The sequence below is a fragment of the Narcine bancroftii genome, chromosome 6 (assembly GCF_036971445.1).
Source record: "Narcine bancroftii isolate sNarBan1 chromosome 6, sNarBan1.hap1, whole genome shotgun sequence".
Lineage (NCBI taxonomy): Eukaryota > Metazoa > Chordata > Chondrichthyes > Torpediniformes > Narcinidae > Narcine > Narcine bancroftii.
In genome coordinates, this window is record NC_091474.1 from 146,488,611 (window position 1) to 146,506,227 (window position 17,617).

At 39.9% G+C, this 17,617-nt stretch overlaps 1 protein-coding gene across 4 annotated transcripts; it reads right to left on the reverse strand.

Moving 5' to 3' along the window:
* Positions 1–1,194: 1,194 nt before the first annotated feature.
* On the reverse strand, positions 1,195–12,960 carry odc1 (ornithine decarboxylase 1). 4 transcript variants are annotated; one of them, XM_069886291.1, is made up of 13 exons: positions 12,845–12,960; positions 12,030–12,176; positions 11,781–11,904; positions 11,444–11,617; positions 9,586–9,758; positions 8,690–8,824; positions 8,250–8,331; positions 8,019–8,102; positions 7,747–7,941; positions 6,134–6,224; positions 4,138–4,253; positions 1,877–2,091; positions 1,195–1,596 (listed from the first exon to the last, which is right to left on the reverse strand). In XM_069886291.1, the coding sequence occupies exons 3-13, from the start codon at positions 11,880–11,882 to the stop codon at positions 1,452–1,454; spliced, it is 1,512 nt and encodes a 503-aa protein (XP_069742392.1). In that variant the 5' UTR covers positions 11,883–11,904; positions 12,030–12,176; positions 12,845–12,960; the 3' UTR covers positions 1,195–1,451. The 4 variants fall into 4 exon arrangements, with proteins under 4 accessions (XP_069742392.1, XP_069742391.1, XP_069742393.1 ...); XM_069886290.1 differs by having other exon boundaries at positions 11,781–11,928; XM_069886292.1 differs by having other exon boundaries at positions 6,134–6,220; positions 7,779–7,941; positions 11,781–11,928; positions 12,845–12,959.
* Between the last annotated feature and the right edge of the window lie 4,657 nt (positions 12,961–17,617).

Below are 17,617 nucleotides of genomic sequence, written 5' to 3' on the forward strand. Positions count from 1 at the left end.
TGCAGAAGGGGGCAATTAAAAAATATACAGCTGCTGTAAACTGTCTGAAGAGCAACATGTAATAGCACTTAGAGCACCCTAGATTTCTCAAGTACATTTTAAGCAATTTTAGCCAGGTATAAAAATTCAATTTCCAAGTTTTGAACTATACATTCCTAAATACATGTGTAGTGTCTTTCCCCCCCCACCCCCCGAGAACATTAAATATTCTAAAAATTAGATTAGAATAGCCTTTATTTTATTTTGCACATACTCATCTCTCTTGTTCTAGATGCAAGTTCCATTTCTGTAATTTTAAGAAATGCAAATAATTTACCAAGGTAATAAAGACATGAGCAGAGTAATGGTACAAAAACCTATGGCTGCCTTCAACATACAATCTTGAAGCAGATCTCAATTAGGAGATAGCACTGGAAAAATAACAGCCACACTCACACACACAAATGAAGTTGTCAGAGTACCACAGCTACAAAAGCTGAAAAACAAGGACTACTGGTTTGTTTATTCTGAAACTGTTAGCAAATGTTCTGTATCTGCATGAGTACTGATTATACAGGACATTGGGATCTAGCCCCTGTTGGAAGAACTGGTATTCCTTGTAGCAGTTTCATTGAAATGTCAGGATACTTGCCCACCTCTCTTCAATCATCAAATAAATTATACAGAATGGGCTAATTACGCAGCCTTTTCCTTCAGTTTTTAATTCAACCTCAAATACCCAGTTGGAAGATTTTAGCAAAATGAAACCATAGGGACTTGAACAGAATACCAAACCCAAAAATGGACGAGGTGATTTTTTTTTTCTTTTGACCCAACCAGCATTTGGTATAAAAAATTTTGATTCATCATTGTTAACCATATTGACTGTTGGTATGAGGCTATTTAAAATTTCCAGATTACAGTTTGGTTAATTTCGGACAGTCATGAACAAATAGCACCATGAACCATATCTACAGAAACATGCCAGTCAACGTGTTCACATTAATGGCAGCTTGGGTTGTTTATAGTTAGTCAATGTAAAGGCAAATACTTTTCTCATCTGATGCTGGAGGAATTGAAAACTCAAGATTAGTTCAGAGAAAATTAGGCACTCCACAGAAACCTCTCAGTGAATTGGTAAAGATTACCAGACAGTTTTATCATGTATGCTTGAAAGTGTAAACAAAATGTACCATGCAATCATCTTACCACTAATTGAAGTCCTAATAAACTTTTATTTAAGTTCAAATAAAAATACAAAGTTATAAAAGTATAAACAGGTTTCCGTAGGAACACTTGAGAATGCAATCCCATCTCTTAGTCAACCATTTTGTTGCATACACAAACACATTTTTAAAATTCAAGCCAACAGCATTTTTGCTTCTGGTGTGAAAAGCTAGTCATTTAATATTTTACCCACCCTTCTAGTACAGTTAATTGCCAATGGGTTGCTTAACAGTTACATCAATGGTTCAGACATTAACTCTTGCTGACAGAGAGCAGGAACAAAGCAGATCCAATCCACTTTCCCAGGCACAGGATGCCATTATATTATTAGCAGTATGTTCCTCAGCTTGGGTAGGAAAGCCATTCTGCGCAATTTTCTGCATTAATTGCCTACAAGAGAAAGGCAAATTAAACCATGGCATCAAATTACTCTAGACATCAAAAGCAATTTCATCTGTTAGTGAGTGCCACAAGTCCAGAAATTGGATCGGAGGGTGCAAGTATACTCCAGATAGCAGCACTTACGATGGTGAATCAAATTTCACTGGTTTTTCCAAGACTTCCATTTGAATGACAAGAATCAACAAATGCCAAATTAAACAAATCTTAGTTTTTCCAACAATTGCACTTAAAACTAGTCAACTCAAGCTTTTAAGTTCAAATACTGTACCAGGCTGGCCTTGACATAACATAGAAGACTTGAGGCCTTTGAAATCCATTGAATGTCGAAGCAGCAGCAACTGTGTAAGCTCCCATGTTCTCATACACCATCCAGTCACCAACTTGTAACTCTGGCATATCACAACGTTCCACAATACGATCAAGACCATCACAAGTTGGGCCCCAAATACTGGTAGAGTACAGTCTCTCATCAGATTTTTGTTTCTGAAACAATGAAAGTCAACGTTAAAAGAAAACTTGGGTAAAGCAGTTCAGGCAAGAAAGTAAAGCAATCTGGGAAGATTGAAATAACGTTGAAATAAAACTTGGTGGACTGGAAAGAAATCTTTAAACAAAAGTGAAAAGCCCCCACCCCCAACAAAGAATTTTATAAAATTAACTACAAATAGCGTTATCGAGGTCAAGACAACAGTGCTCTGACCTCCCACCCATTCCAGGGACCCATGTGAGGTGCTGCCAATCATGAAAGACCACTGCCACCCTGGTCACAACTTCTCAAAAGGCCCAGGTCTGAAACATTCATCTTCTATGAATGCTACATGAACTGCTGAGTTTCTCCAGCAAGTTTGCATATTGCACTCTACTTTCAGGCAGCCATAAAAGCCCAAGGTTCAAAAAGAGTTTACTTCCAATAGCTATCAGAGAGTTGAACCTCCCCTTATTACACTAATCAAAGACTGCTCAAACATCACAAAAGAACTGTTTGTACTATTACAAGTCATTTTTTGCACTAGGATTACCGTGAATATTTATATACATCTTATGTATTTATTGTCTTTTAATTTAACTAGTTTACTATTTGTTTCTTTACAAGCATCTGTTCAGCAAGTCAGATTTTTGGCACACTATACAAATGTGTCTGACAAACTCATCATCAAACAAATCTTGAAACTGAAGATTTAGATGAATGCTGTTAGACAATTGGACTGTTAATTTGCTATTTAAAGTTGACAGATCCATTGGAGGCTTGCTAGCCATATGGTGGCTAAATTATTGGATAAACTTAAGTTATTCAGAAGGACAGCCAGTATGTCATTGCAATTAAAGTGCTCAGCCAGACAATGTTGAACTACCTGCCTCAAGCACTTTCTCAGACAGTATTCTTTTCCACTCAGATTACAATAACCCTCTGGGTGAGGAGAAAGTTTTCCTCCAATATCCTCCTGGGTACCCATTTCAATCATTCATACAAATTAAGTCATCTGCAAAAACTCCCAAAAATTGTTAGTATGGAGGAAAAAGTAAGTCACCAGCTTCAAGAAAGTAAAAACCACAGAGGGCAAAAAAAACAGAATTTAACTTATGTCTTTCATGGAACACAAGGGCATGGCAATACACAATAAATCGTACAATACTGAACAGCACAGAAGCTCCATGAGCGGTTTCTTCTAAACAGGGATCTCTAATTACATCAAATATAAACATTCAAATGGATTGAAAGACATTGGTGCACAGGAATAGATGCCTACAGGCAGCAGTAAAAAAATAATTATAACTACAGTAAAATCCCTGGTATCTGGCACTAGGTATTGATAGATGCTGGATAAGTGAATTTACCATTTGTTTGAGATTGCTTGATCGAAAAACTAACAGCAAGGCATGCCAATTTTAAACGTCTGTATTTTTTTACCTATTTATTTTCCACAATTTTTTTTTTGCTGGTTGCTTGAATTTTGGATAACAGGGGCTTTACTGAACCTTCAAAATTTTTGTTTTTGCCCGAGGCTTGTGATCAGCATACAACAGGAAATATACAAGTGTAATGGAGGTTGCAGTCATTCTAAGGTTTTTACTGGATTAGAAAACTTGAGCTGCAAATAAGCGGGGCTGTTTTCTTCGGGACATGAAACAGACTTAATTAAGGTGTACAAAATTAAATGGCCGGGAGAGTAAATAGGAATGTTACAATTCCCTAAGAGTCAAAAGACAAGAGGCAGAAGGATCCAAGAGGAGACCAGCAATCATTTCTCTCCCAACGAAGACAGTGAGGGACATTTGAAATTCTGGTACACGAGTGAAAGTAGAAAAATCAAACTTTAAACAGTTGATTTAAGAAAACCAATAGTATGTATTTGAGGAATGGCAAGTTGTAGGGTTACAAACAGGTGGTTCAAGGTGGAATTAGGCTGGGCAGGTCTTGCAAACAAAGGGTATGGATTAAAAGGTCATATATTTACAAAAGTCACGTCAGGAACAAGTCAAAAAAACTTTGATTTAAAATATCCACTTGTGGTATCAAAATGGACTCACCCGGAGCAGAATTGGCATCACATGAGCATGATCATATAGTATGCAGTTGAATGATCCATAGACTCCATCATTTATGTAGTACATATGGGTTCTGTCATTTTCACCTTCATCTTCACCTTTAACAATACATAATATTCACAATGAAAACAAATTTTACATAAAACAAACCACAGACATGCCACATATCCAACATTTTGGGATGGTTAAAAACTAATTGTAAAGTTTAGTATTGATCACAAGGTGGTGCAATGCCATAAAAGGGACTTGGGCCTAAAATTGCAGTTAATTTTACATCCATTTACCATCAGAATTGGGGTGACATGGTTAGAGTAGCAGATAGTGCAAAGCTATGAAAGTGCCAGAAGCTTGGGTTTGAATTCATTGCTATCTCTAAGGAGTTTGTATGTTGTTCCCACGTCTGCATGAGTTTCCTCCCACATTTAAAGGACCTATGAGATTGGTCACATTGATGTAATTGAGTGGCATGGGTTCTGGATTAGGGAACCTGTTATTGTGCTGCACCTCGAATTTTTAAAAAAAGGATACACATTTTCATTAATTTCCAATTTTGAATTATTGCCCTAGCCCTATTTCAGAAATTTAGGATAGGCGTCATTGAATCAGTTATAAATAATCTAGAATTGTTAATCTGTTAGTCTCCATGTACTCCACATTGCAGTATGTTTTATTCGAGGAAAACATTGAAACAAGAATAATCTGGTTTAGTCATTTGGTAAACAGCTATGCCTCCTCAAATGTACCAGAATTGTACAATGTGAACAGGCCATTCATTCTAACTCATCTACACCAACCAGTGGGCATCCTCCCATATTAACCCAGCACTCTCTGCCCAAGTGTTCCAAGTATTCACATCAATACTTGAATCACTTAAATTCTGTGACCCAGCTTTTACCACTCTCAGGCAATTCATCACACTTTGGTTAAAGAATCTCCCCTCATAGCCACATTAAATCTCATCCCCTTAGCCTAAATCCATGTCTTCTAGTTTTATCTACCTCTGATTATGGGGGAGGTTTCCTGCACTCTATCCTATTTATGTGCCACAATTTTACATCTCTTAACCCCTTCCTAGAACAGACCTAGCTTATCCAGACTCCTCGTATAGCCAGACTGCTCCAACCCAGGCTACTCTTCTGCTTCCTCTAGCTCCATCACACTCTTCCAATACCTTGATGGCCAGAACTGCACGAGAACCCCAGATAAGGTCTGACCAAGGTTTTATAAACTTGGAGCACAACCTCCCTTTTGTATTCAATGCTGTAACTAACAAAGACCAGTATTCCATCCACCTTCCTAACCACATTGTCAATTTTGGATTGAGTTTGCCCAGTTTCACTGCATCCTGTGGCCCTTAATCTTGTGAACAAGTTTCTTCTGCAAGACCTTGTCAAAGGTTTTAAGTCCCTGTAAATCACATCTACTGCTTGTCCATATTACACTTTGTTACCTCTTCATAGAGGTCAATTAAAACAGTCAGACAGGATGGAGACTGCCATGCTGATTTTTTTCTGAATAGTCCCCACCTTCCCAAGTGATTACAAATCAAAAAATTTCCAGCATCTTCCCTACCACCGATGTTAAGTTTTCTGGCTTCTCTGAAAAAAATTGAATGTTTGTTGTTTTCCAAGTATCTAGAACCTCAGTTGTATCAGCAAAGATTTTAAAATGCCACACTAAACATTCACCTACCCCTTTAATGAATTCTCCAACTGAAGTCTGCTTCCTTTGCTAATTCCAATGAAAAGTACAATTTTGGACCTCATCTGAATCATCTGGCCCAACACGTTTCCCTAACTATCCGCAACAGGAAACACTTTATTCATGACCCTACTTCTGTGTGCCAGTAATTTCTTGCGACTGCTCTTTGCATTTCTGCTTTTTTCAAAATCCTCTCTACTTTTTTTTTCCACTGACAGGACTCCCATCAGTATCTCTAACATCTATAGTTCCTTCTACTCCTTACCCAAGTTTTTACCTTTATAGGCACATGTTGGCCTTGCTATTTCTCCATTCAATGCTTCCCACTGTGTACACATGGACTTGTCTGCGAGGGAGTTCCAATCTATCTGTTTAATACACAAAACTGCTGGAGAAACTCAGCAATTCAATCATCTTTACATAGCAAAGATAGCCTGAATAAAATTGTGCAAGGGGAGCACATGCCCACAGGCAAGGTCATATGGGTGGGAGGGCAGAAGAGAAAAAAGCTGGGATGGGAAAAGGGATAGCTTTCTGATGGAGGGAAAAGCAGTGGGTGGTGGAAGAAGAGAAAGAGGGACAGAGAGAGACAGGACTATGGACAAACATGGCTGGGAGAATGTTTCATTGAACACCTTTGGTTTGCCCTCTGCAATAGCAAGGACCTCCCAGTGGCCAACATTTCATTCTGTGTTCCACTCCCACACCGACATATCATCTATGGCCCCATGCACTACCAAACCACGGCCACCTGCACATTGGAACAATACCGAACACCATCCAGCCAAGTGGCATTAATATTAACTCTCTGGCTTCCTTTAGGTCCCTCCTCTGTCTCCCTCTCTTCCCCATCCCGTTCCTCCAGCTCCCCACCCTCTTCCCTCCATTCAGAGATCTATTCCCTTCTCCTATCATTTCCTAGCTTTTATTTTTTCTGCCCTCCCAGCCATATCCACATGTGAACTTTTATCTATGGGACTGTGCTCCTCCCCCTGCCCCTCCTCCCACCATTTTATTCAGGCACCTGCTTGTTTTTTGTTTTATACTTTGATGAAGGGCTTGGGCCCAAAACTTTGGTTATGTATCTTTGCCGTAAAGAACACTGCATGACCAAGTTTCTCCAGCACCTTTACGCATTAAACTACAATTTCAGAATCTGCAGACTTTCTTGTTTAACTCCCAATCTGTGCCAAGTTCTGCCCCCCCCCCCATTTAAATGTTTATCATTGGTCCATCTCAGTACTTTTCCATAATCACCAATTATCATCACCATCTACAAAATGTTTTCCTATTTATACTACCTCCACTTGACTAGCTATATCCTTCCCTCACTGCTCCTTCTTATGGAATCAAATAGCTGTCTGGATCAGCCTCAAAATTTCCTCCCAATATGAGCCTTTAAAGTGATGGCAATCCGTTAACATTTCACAACTTAAAATCCCCTTATACAACCTGGTCTTATATATCTGTCTATATTATATATCTGATCCTTTCTCCAGTTGACCGTTGGAAGGTTTAATACATCCCAAGAGTGATGACACCTTTCTGCTTCTAATCTCTAATTGAGAAGCCTTCTAGGATATCCACACCCAAAGGCAAGGAATGCAAACCTCAATACTAAGGTATTGCAATCATTGATTAATAATTCAATACTTCCCCTTTTACTCAATCGTGCCTGAAAATATGTACCTGGGATATTGAGTTGCCAGTCACATCCATCCTTCAAACAAGTTTCTGTGATGGCAATATCATAGGACCACCCCCCCCACCCCCCACGTTGATTACATTAATATACTTTACAGGTTATATTGATTGCATTAAAATAGATGCAATTTAATTTTCAATTCCCTTTATGTTCACATTCTCTCTTGTTCTGCTGACTGGTCTTACCATCTTTTCGTCATCTAGGTGCTTGTACCTACCATCAGAGCTATTCTGGTCACTGAAGACCACCTTCTTAGCAATGATGTTTGCACAAAGTGTGTAGGCAGATGCTACATAAAACCGACCAGGCTCAGCAATGATGCCAACTCCACAATCAATGGGAAAATATTTGTCCAAGGCAGAATTGACAACAGCTCCAATCTAAAGAAATATTAGAATTAATTACCTTGCACCTTTTAAGCAAATTCACTTTGACATCAAGTAGATGCACATCTCACCTCTTCAAATTTGAGCTTTGTGTCCTCTGATCCAGGAAAACCACCACCAATATCAAGCAAGTACATGTTGAACCCAAACTCAGCCTAAAAAATGTCACAATAAGCTACATAAATATTAAGGATACATGCCAATACAATTATCTCAAATTATAATTTCTAACAAAACATAATGAACAAATGGTCTGTTCTGCTACAATGAAGACATCAGACAGGTGAAATTAAGATACCTACCCCCACATCAAAAACAAAACGAGCATCTGCAATAGCCTGATCATATGTCTGAGCATCTGTACATCCACTTCCCACATGAAAGCTTTCACAGGGGAGAAAAAAAGTTCATGCAAGTCAGTACTTAAAGGTAATAGATTTCAACAAGATATTTTTAAACCAACAGTAATAATGGAATGAGGCCGCCTGCTTCATCTCTGTAAAATCTTAACTGCACACTCAAGATACGCACAATTTAAGACCCATTTTACAGTGCCAAATAGACTAAATACATTCACCCACTCCTAACTGGCCTATAGGATTATTGGAAGCTTTCCTTCACCATCAGAAGTCTTATTGCATACTTAAGAGCACATACTTTCAAGATACTTCATTTTTGAACTGCTACATCAAGATAATCTACCTTTTCTAATCACTACAATGTAAGATAACAGCAGATTTACCTGACTCCAATAACATCAACATTCAGTTCTTTGGCACGTTCAAGGAGAAGTCTACTAGTTTTAAGTGTTGCTCCAAACTTCACACTCAAACGACAGATAGCCTTGGAGTCGTCAGTAGCAATGCGCAGAACCAGTCTGAGGAAAAGGATACATTTTATGCCATAATTTTGTACCATTTCTGATAAAGATGCTAATAACACAGGATAAAGGATAATTCAATACTCAGCAGGAAAATTGAAATTGAACTCAAAACATTTTAAAAAGTCAAGATCATTTAAGAGATGCTGGGATAAAAGCATTTATTAAAAAAAACCTATTAGTAACATTCAATTTTTCCAAATAATCTATTCGCACAGAGATCCTATAACCAAGTTTAATTCACTCACTTGAAGGAGTGATTTGCAGCCAATAAAATTAAAATCCAGTGTGAAGATGCACAATATGCAACATTATTTGCCACTCTAAACATTTCTAGAGTTAAAATTTCCTGTTAAGAAAAAGACAATCTATAGAATTCCTCAAAGATTCAACGTTGAACATGGGATGAGGAGAGGCAAGTAGCAAAACTATTGGAATAGTTACATTTTGGGATATTGTATGCCATTTGTTCCCAATTATCTTACACTTTAGACCAATTACCAGCACTTTCAACTATGTGGGCCCACACAATTCATATTCTTAAAATAAATCTGATTCACATCATTCAATCAACTCACTGTCTGATCATTCACCAAAATGTTTTGAAAACGCATAGTGAACTGAAGTTTGTTACAAATTACGAAGCCAACAATCAAATACATCAATTTTCACTTAGTTACTCACAAATGTCAAAGCCAACATTTAAAAAAATTAACATTTGTGCAAAATTAGAGTTTCTTAACAAACCTCCCACTTACTTTGCACTTGGATGACATCTTGCTACTTTCATCAGTTCCACTTCACTGTCAAATGTCATCTTCTGTACCCCATGTGTGGCTGCATATTTGATCTGAGACAATTGCTTGCAAGGATTGGCATAAATTATTTTCTCAACTGGAACACCAAGGCTCTGTATTAATTGAATTTCAGTCTGTAAAGGATATTTTGTTTTTTAATGAATTGAACCAATCAAGATTACAATTAAACATGTGAGGAAATTTATTTGGAAAGGTAAAATGTCAAGTTTCTATAGAAGGATTAATGTGCAAATATGAATTAGGAGGCCTTCTACTCAAAGAAGTAGAAAAACCAGTGTGGGTTAAAAAGGACTGGATAAAATAGGAGAGAGATTAGCAGAGGAATTTATATACAAATGGGATTCAAAATTAATAACTGATGTTAAAGAAACACAATTGTTGAAACATCTAATTACTATTTGGAATAAGATTAATGACAAAACTGGAAAAAAAGGAAGTACATCACCCAAGATTCCTCTGATTTAAAACTGTCTTGCACCTTTTTCAAAGGACAATTTATTTTTAAATATTCGGTTTAGTAAAGGTATTAAAATTGAAGATTGTTATGAGCAAGGCCAATTGATGTCATTAGAACAATTAAGGAATAAATATATAGAATACTTTCAACTGAGAGGATATTTAAGAGAAATGTGAGGTCCTGCAATGCTGTTACTTACTTGTAGTGAGATGGAAACTCTTAATAGGAGAGGAAACATTTTTCTGCAGTGCATCTTGTATTACAAACGGGAACTACTAAACAGGGAGTGCATAAATCTAGACAGAGAAGGAAGCTTGATTTGAATATTACAACTGATGAGCAAAGATGGTCAGATCTCTGTTGAGATTGTATGACAAATACTATTAATGTAAGGTACAGATTAGTTTGATATATTTTTTTACATCAGCTATCCCTAATGCCACAAGAATTAAATAGAATGAAATCAGATCAATGTTTTAGGCATGGTGAAGAGACAAACTTTCTTGCATTCAACTTGGTCATGTCCCATAGTAAGATCTTTTTGGGTAGATTTAGGACTTTTTTTTAGAACAAATTACAGGTATTGTATTTCCACATAACCCAGATATATTCCTATTGACAAATATAGAAGGAACAAGACTCAAGTTTAAACTATCAATAGATCAAATTAAATTTGTTAAAATAGCATGATCAGTGGCAAGGAAGTGTATTGCAGAGACCCGGAAATCAGATTCACACTTGCGTATGCAAAAATTCAAAGTTGTATCCCCTTGGAGAAAATTACATACAACTTGAGCAACAAATATAGTATATTTTTCAAATTTGGAGCCCATATATGCAAATTCTAGGTATAAACATGCAGTGGTGTTCTTCCGGCCTCTGGAGATTCTTCCCCAAATTGATCATATAAACCTTGTTCGAAGTCCTTTGTGTTGAAGCGACCCTTCATGCAATCCATAAAGCTATTCTTCTCTTTTTCCATTTTGTTATTTTACATAATTATATATCTTATATGAAATTTTCCCCTGCAACCGCTGCAATCGTGTCTGCCTGTCCCGCATCGAACTTGTCAGCCACAAACGAGCCTGCAGCTGACGTGGACTTTTTACCCCCTCCATAAATCTTCGTCCGCGAAGCCAAGCCAAAGAAGAAGATATCTTATATATTTTTTCTTGGGGGTGGGTGGTATGGGAGGGGTATAACCATCATGTAATGACTGAAATCTTTAAAACTCATTGTTTTATATGGCTGTTTAATTATATGCATAATTTTTTAAATAAAATATTCAAAAAAGTCACAACTGCAAGCTGAAGTAAAATGAATTGAGAGTTTTTTTCATACCTTACTAGCACAATCAAATCCAGCACCTAAAGTGGCAAGAGTTTTTACAACAGCCTTATCATCATTGCATTTGACAGCATAAAATGGAGTTATTCGAGGAAGGACTCTGTGCCAACGCATATGTTTCTTGACAATGTCACCCAAATCCGCAACATAAAAAGCATCTTTGTCATCCTAGATACAAAAAGATACACTGTCACATTGTTATAATGGAAAGAAGGAAAAGGTTAGTTTGCCAAGGATGTTAAACTGTAATAGTCTTGGTATTTACAGAGAATGCAAAAAGTAACAAAATATCACATGAACAGCAGGAGAGAATACAAGTAATAATACTTACAGACTGAGAAACTTCATTTATCTTGCTTTCCAAAACATCTCTGGCACTGAATCCTTCTTCGAGGAAGGCAAAGTCAAATTCATCATTACTGAAGTCGTTCATTGCGAGATTCGTCCGAGTAAAGCTGGGATTCACAAGATGCAACAAACTAAATCAGAAAGTTAAATGGAACAAAGAAAAAAAAAATCAATATTCTGCATCTATTCATTAACATTTTTCATAGCATACGTGTCAAGCATTTTCACTTACATGGGCAAGTAAGAGATGGAATTTATTTAAAAGCAACACTCAGCTGTCTCGCCAAGGTGGCTTTCCAACAGAGTTAAACCCGCGAAGATATAAGGCAAGGTCAAGGCTCTCTGTGTAGCCGTGGAATACCTTTGTAACTTGGTCGTTCTGAAAAGAGAATATACAATATTGCTCAAGCTGTCCACCAAGTTCAAGCTTATTATCATCTGGATAAAACAGCATTTTCCAGTCCTCAGTGCGAAAGGCAACATGCACACAGTCAAACGTTCCAGATGCAGCATGCCTATATCTATAAACACCCCTACCAAATACAGGAAGTGCAAAGCCAGACAACCTTCGTGTCATCACCTGAGCACGAAGCCACAACTGGACACTCACTGCATTTGCCAGCCCAGAACAGCCGGCACTGCGCTAGTGCACGCGGCGGCGACGCTGCACCCGGTGCCTGCGGCAATTCCGGCCCGAAGCGAATGTTGTCCGCGGCCTCGCCTCTCCCTGACCCTCAGCTCGAGCCCGCGACGGGCGGAACATTGGACGGAGACGGCCCCATGAAGCAGCGGGGCCGGCCGCCGTCTCACACCGCTCCCCGGCCTCCTGACCGGCCCCCGCGGGCACCTTCACAGCCCTTTCCGCCTCAGAACTGAACTGGCAAGTTGAAGCCCGTCCATTTAATTTTACAACCCCACCCCCGGCCATGATACATTCGGAACGATTCTCATCCTCTCCTCCCAGGTAACACGTGTCACTTGGCAGATTCACAAAATAAAACCCCACCGGACATCAACTATCAACGCGGGAAACGCCGCAAGGAATACCTTAAAAAACATTTACGAAGTCTGTGTCCATCGAAGAAATTAATTAAAAAAAAAAGAGGAAGCTTCCCTCCCCCTCACTCACTGCACGCCGTGATGAGACAGAATAAAGCCGGTGGCGCGCCGGCCGCAGCCTTTTATAGCGAGACGGTTGCTAGGCGACGAGTCCGGTGCAAACCGGTCCTGATCGGTTTGCTCTTGCCCGCGTTCAATGGAGCAGGCGCAAAATCCAAGAGCGGCAGGGCGGCCCATCAGGGTGATTGACACTTGCCAGAGACAATAGCGGCCTGGAAACGGGTCCGTTTTCTCACTTAGCCATTGGAATTGGAATTAGACTTTGTGCAATATATTAAATGAGTCACTGCTTTAAGAAGTACAGTGTTGAATTCTATCTAGCGTGGGGTCAAAATGAGCAAGACTGAATGAAAGGACAGGAAGTCATTGTCATCAAATATCAGAAATAGTCTGCCATTTTATTCCTTCTACTAAAGTGCATGACCATACACTGCAAAATTGTATTCCATTTGACACTTCTTTGCCCAATCTCCTGCTCCATCAAAGTCTCTCTGCAGTCTTTCCTCCTCACGACCTGCCCCTCCACCAATTTTGCATCATCTGCAAACTTTGCCACAGAGCCAGATATTCAGCAATCCAAATCATTAACATACAACATGAAAAGAAACAGCCCCCAACACAGACCCCTGCAGAACACAACTGGTAAATGGTCATCACACTGTCTCCAGCATCATTTTCTCTCAGTCCTCTATCTACTCTTGCCATATATATATATATATATATCTTCTTTGGCTTGGCTTCGCGGATGAAGATTTAAGGAGGGGGTAAAAGTCCACGTCAGCTGCAGGCTCGTTTGTGGCTGACAAGTCCGATGCGGGACAGGCAGACACGGTTGCAGCGGCTGCAGGGGAAAATTGGTTGGTTGGGGTTGGGTGTTGGGTTTTTCCTCCTTTGCCTTTTGACAGTGAGGTGGGCTCTGCGGTCTTCTTCAAAGGAGGTTGCTGCCCGCCAAATTGTGAGGCGCCAAGATGCACGGTTTGAGGCGATATCAGCCCATTGGCGGTGGTCAATGTGACAGGCACCAAGAGCTTTCTTTAGGCAGTCCTTGAACCTCTTCTTTGGTGCACCTCTGTCTCGGTGGCCAGTGGAGAGCTCGCCATATAACATTGTAAGGAATTAAAGTACCTTTAAAGAAATTGCTCGAGACAAAAATTGAGAACAAAGAACATTTATTACTACAACAATGCAAAGTTGGGTGCTTCCCCTTACCCTGGGAATACACACACATACTGGGGCTCACCCAACTTTTATACAGTCAATTTCAGTATCAGAATGCCCTCCCCCTTACATTCTTCTGCCCCCCTGGATGGGTTTGGCATAGGTAATCCTTCCTGCCTTCGTGCAGTTTCAGTACACTTGGAGGACCAGGGGGTATCCTGTAGGTGCCCCATCATGTCATTGTCCTTATTCACACCTTCCTGATTCTCTGGGCTACAGTCTCTTGATATGCAGAGTTGACTTATCCTGTCTAGGGTTGGCTAATTTCATATGTATAAATCTGTGTATGGTTAGCTAATTAGAAATGTATGACTTGGTACTTCTGTCCAGGGCTAGGAGACCCTTATCTGATCCAGACTACCTCAACTTCCTACATTCTATTGTACCTTACCATTCCTGATCTTAGTCCTATGGTCTTGTCACAAAGACTAGAAGATTCTTATGTTAATCGTGCTGACTCTGCTTTCCTGCATCCTAAGCCCCAAGCTTATCCTGTTTGAACTGGTTACAGCCATTTTACTGATGAACTTTAGTTTCTTCCATGTTCATAATTTTAGATCAATTTTCCCATCTCTCACAATCCTCACTTTTCTTTTAGATCAGTAATACTGATCTTTCACCATGATCAGTGTTACTGATCTTTGGTTACTAGTGTCAGTGTGACTGATCCCCCCCCCCCCCCCCCCTTTCCTCACTTTTCTTTTAGATCAGTAACACTGATCTTTCAAGTGTAAGGTGTAGTTTTACCCAGCTGGTCAATAACCGAATTGTAATGTCTGTGTAAAGTCTTTAGGTAGGGGAGCACCATGAAGGTCAGAGTAGCGAGTCCAGCTGCTTATTAGGGTTGCGAGTATCAGGCTCCAGTTCTCAGTAAAGAGTCTAGTCCATCCCACATCAGTCCGAAGTTGCCACGTCTGAACATGGGCATGGGCAGATTCACGTTGAAACATTGAAGCAGTGTCTTTTAACCACCCGACTTTTGTAAGCATTGTCCTGACGAAGTCTGTGAGAGACGCTGCCTTCAGCAGCGAACGAGTAGCAGTAGTCAGGCGGTTCCGTTGAATTGTGGCTAGTATCTGATGTCCTCTTCAGCCCCGAACCCTAGGGCCACCGATCTCCGAAGGCTGTTTGGAGCCTGATATTAAAGTGTCAAGCAGCTCACGTTGTTGGTAACTGGTGCTCCCCTTCACGGGGTGATGAAAAGTGACCAAGCTGGGGGGGGGATTGTTTCTTGTGATTTAACTGTGTGTTGCAGCTTGTCTGCTAACATTAGCATATGTATCATCTCTCTCTCTCTCTGCTACATGTACAATCCTGACTACCATTCTGTCTGTCTTTGTCCCACCATGTCCTTTGTGCTATCGCCTCAAAACTCTTGTCTCTAATACCTGTGTAGGCTATGATACAAATTAGATGTACTCCACTAAAGCTGTTCAGTTCCCCTGGTCCGTATTGGGATCCCTTATATGCCACTATGACTATACATTAAATCTATGCCCTGTCTACATTCTAAAGGAGCCGAATTGTAACCTCTGCTGCCCCTATTCCAGGGGGGGGGCTTAAAACATTAATGAACAATATTCCAAAAAAAAAATGAGTAAACAACAATGAACAATAAATGTAAAGCTCATTAAAAACAGCAATAAAATACAACAAGAACTGAATAAACCACCATAACTGTAAAGCTCATTGACAACAGCATTAAAATACAACAAGAACTGAATAAATCACAATAAATGTAAAGCTCATTGAAAACAGCAATAAAATACAACAATAACTGAATAAACCACAAAAAATGTAAAGCTCATTTGAATCTGTGTGTCGTGATGTTGTGGTTCAGAAGCTGGTTTAATTCTTTGAATGTGGGTCCAGCCTTTCTCTCTTGTTCTTACTGCGGTGTCTGTAATTAAAAGTACACAGAAGGGACCATCCCAGGCAGGTTTTAGTTGATCTTCTTGCCATGCTTTTACATAAACCCAATCACCAGGTTTAATAGAATGTATAGGAAAGTCTAAGGGTGGTGTTTGGGCTAAGAGTCCTTTTTGCTTTAAATCTTGGATGGAAGTAGAAAGTCCTCGTAAAAATTTAGAAATGTATTGGTCGTTAGCTTCAGGAATGGGAGAATCAGTGTGGTATCCCATAAATGGGAGTCCAAACATCATCTCATACGGTGAGACCGCGAGGTCTTTACGAGGTGCTGTCCGAATTCTAATCAGCGCTAACGGTAATGATTTAATCCAGGACAGACCAGTCTCTTCATGAAGTCGAGTGAGTTGGAGTTTCAATGTTTGATTCATACGTTCGACTCGCCCCGAACTTTGGGGATGCCATGGGGTATGTAGTTGCCATTCTATTCCTAAGTTCTTGCAGACACCCTGTAGAATCTTAGAGGTGAAATGCGTACCTCTATCTGAATCAATAGTCTGCATCATACCGTATCGTGGAATGACACATTCAATAAGTATTCGGATGACAGTGTTGGCACGATCATTCGGGGTAGGAAAAGCTTCAACCCATCTTGTGAAATGATCGACCATGACAAGGAGAAATTTGTAAATGCCAATCTTAGGAAGTTCAGTAAAGTCTATTTGTATGCGCTGGAACGGGCGAACGGCAATGTCGCGACCGCCAGGTATTACTTGGCGCATCGATTTCTTATTAACCCTTTGACAAATGGGACAAGATCGAGTAGCAGATTTAGTAATATTGTATATGCCAAGGCAGTGAAGGGAACGTGTAAAAGCATCTATAAGGGACTGGGTTCCCCAATGTGTTTGTTGATGTAACTGATCTATGATTTGGCGGGCTATGGCTTTGTTAATAACTTGCCGTCCGTCTACTGTCCACCACAACCCGTCGGCAGTCTGGCAAAATCCCTGATCTCTCATTGCGACCTCTTCTTCCCGTGTAAAGATGGGATTCTTTTTAATCTCTATTGGCGTGGGTAGTAGCTGGTATAAATGAATCTTTTCTGCTAATGCCGCCTGTTTGGCAGCTGCATCAGCCTGCCTGTTTCCTCTAGCTTCAGGACTGTTACCAGTCTGATGTCCACGCACATGTACAATGGCAATATCGGACGGGAGTGCTAAAGCCTCCAAGGATTGGGTGATTAACTGTTCATGAGCTAACTTTTGTCCTTTGCCAGTTATCATCCCTCTTTCCTTCCATATCTTACCGAAGGTATGGACTACCCCAAAAGCATATTTAGAATCAGTGTAGATCGTTCCTACCTTGTTCTCTAGTTCGTGGAGTGCTCTACAGAGGGCATATAACTCACAGGATTGTGCTGACCAATGGCCGGGGAGGCGACCAGCTTCGATCACCAGTTCCTGTTTACCGTCCACTACGCTATACCCGCTATAGCGGGTTCCTGCAATACAACGTGAAGAACCATCAATAAACAGTTTTTTCCCTTCAGTTAAAGGGACATCGGTTAGGTCTTCCATAATTTTTGTTTGTAAGTCGATAACCTCTGAGCACGAA

Bases quoted from the DNA above. Each gene is read 5' to 3' on its own strand.
- odc1 (XM_069886291.1), bottom strand. From the start codon at position 11,882: ATGAACGACTTCAGTAATGATGAATTTGACTTTGCCTTCCTCGAAGAA. The intron at 6,225-7,746 runs GTAAGACCAGTC...TGTATTAAACAG, and splicing joins ACCTAGATGACGAAAAGATG to ATAGATTGGAACTCCCTCGC. The intron at 2,092-4,137 runs GTGAGTCCATTT...TCATTGTTTCAG, and splicing joins TGATGCCAATTCTGCTCCGG to AAACAAAAATCTGATGAGAG.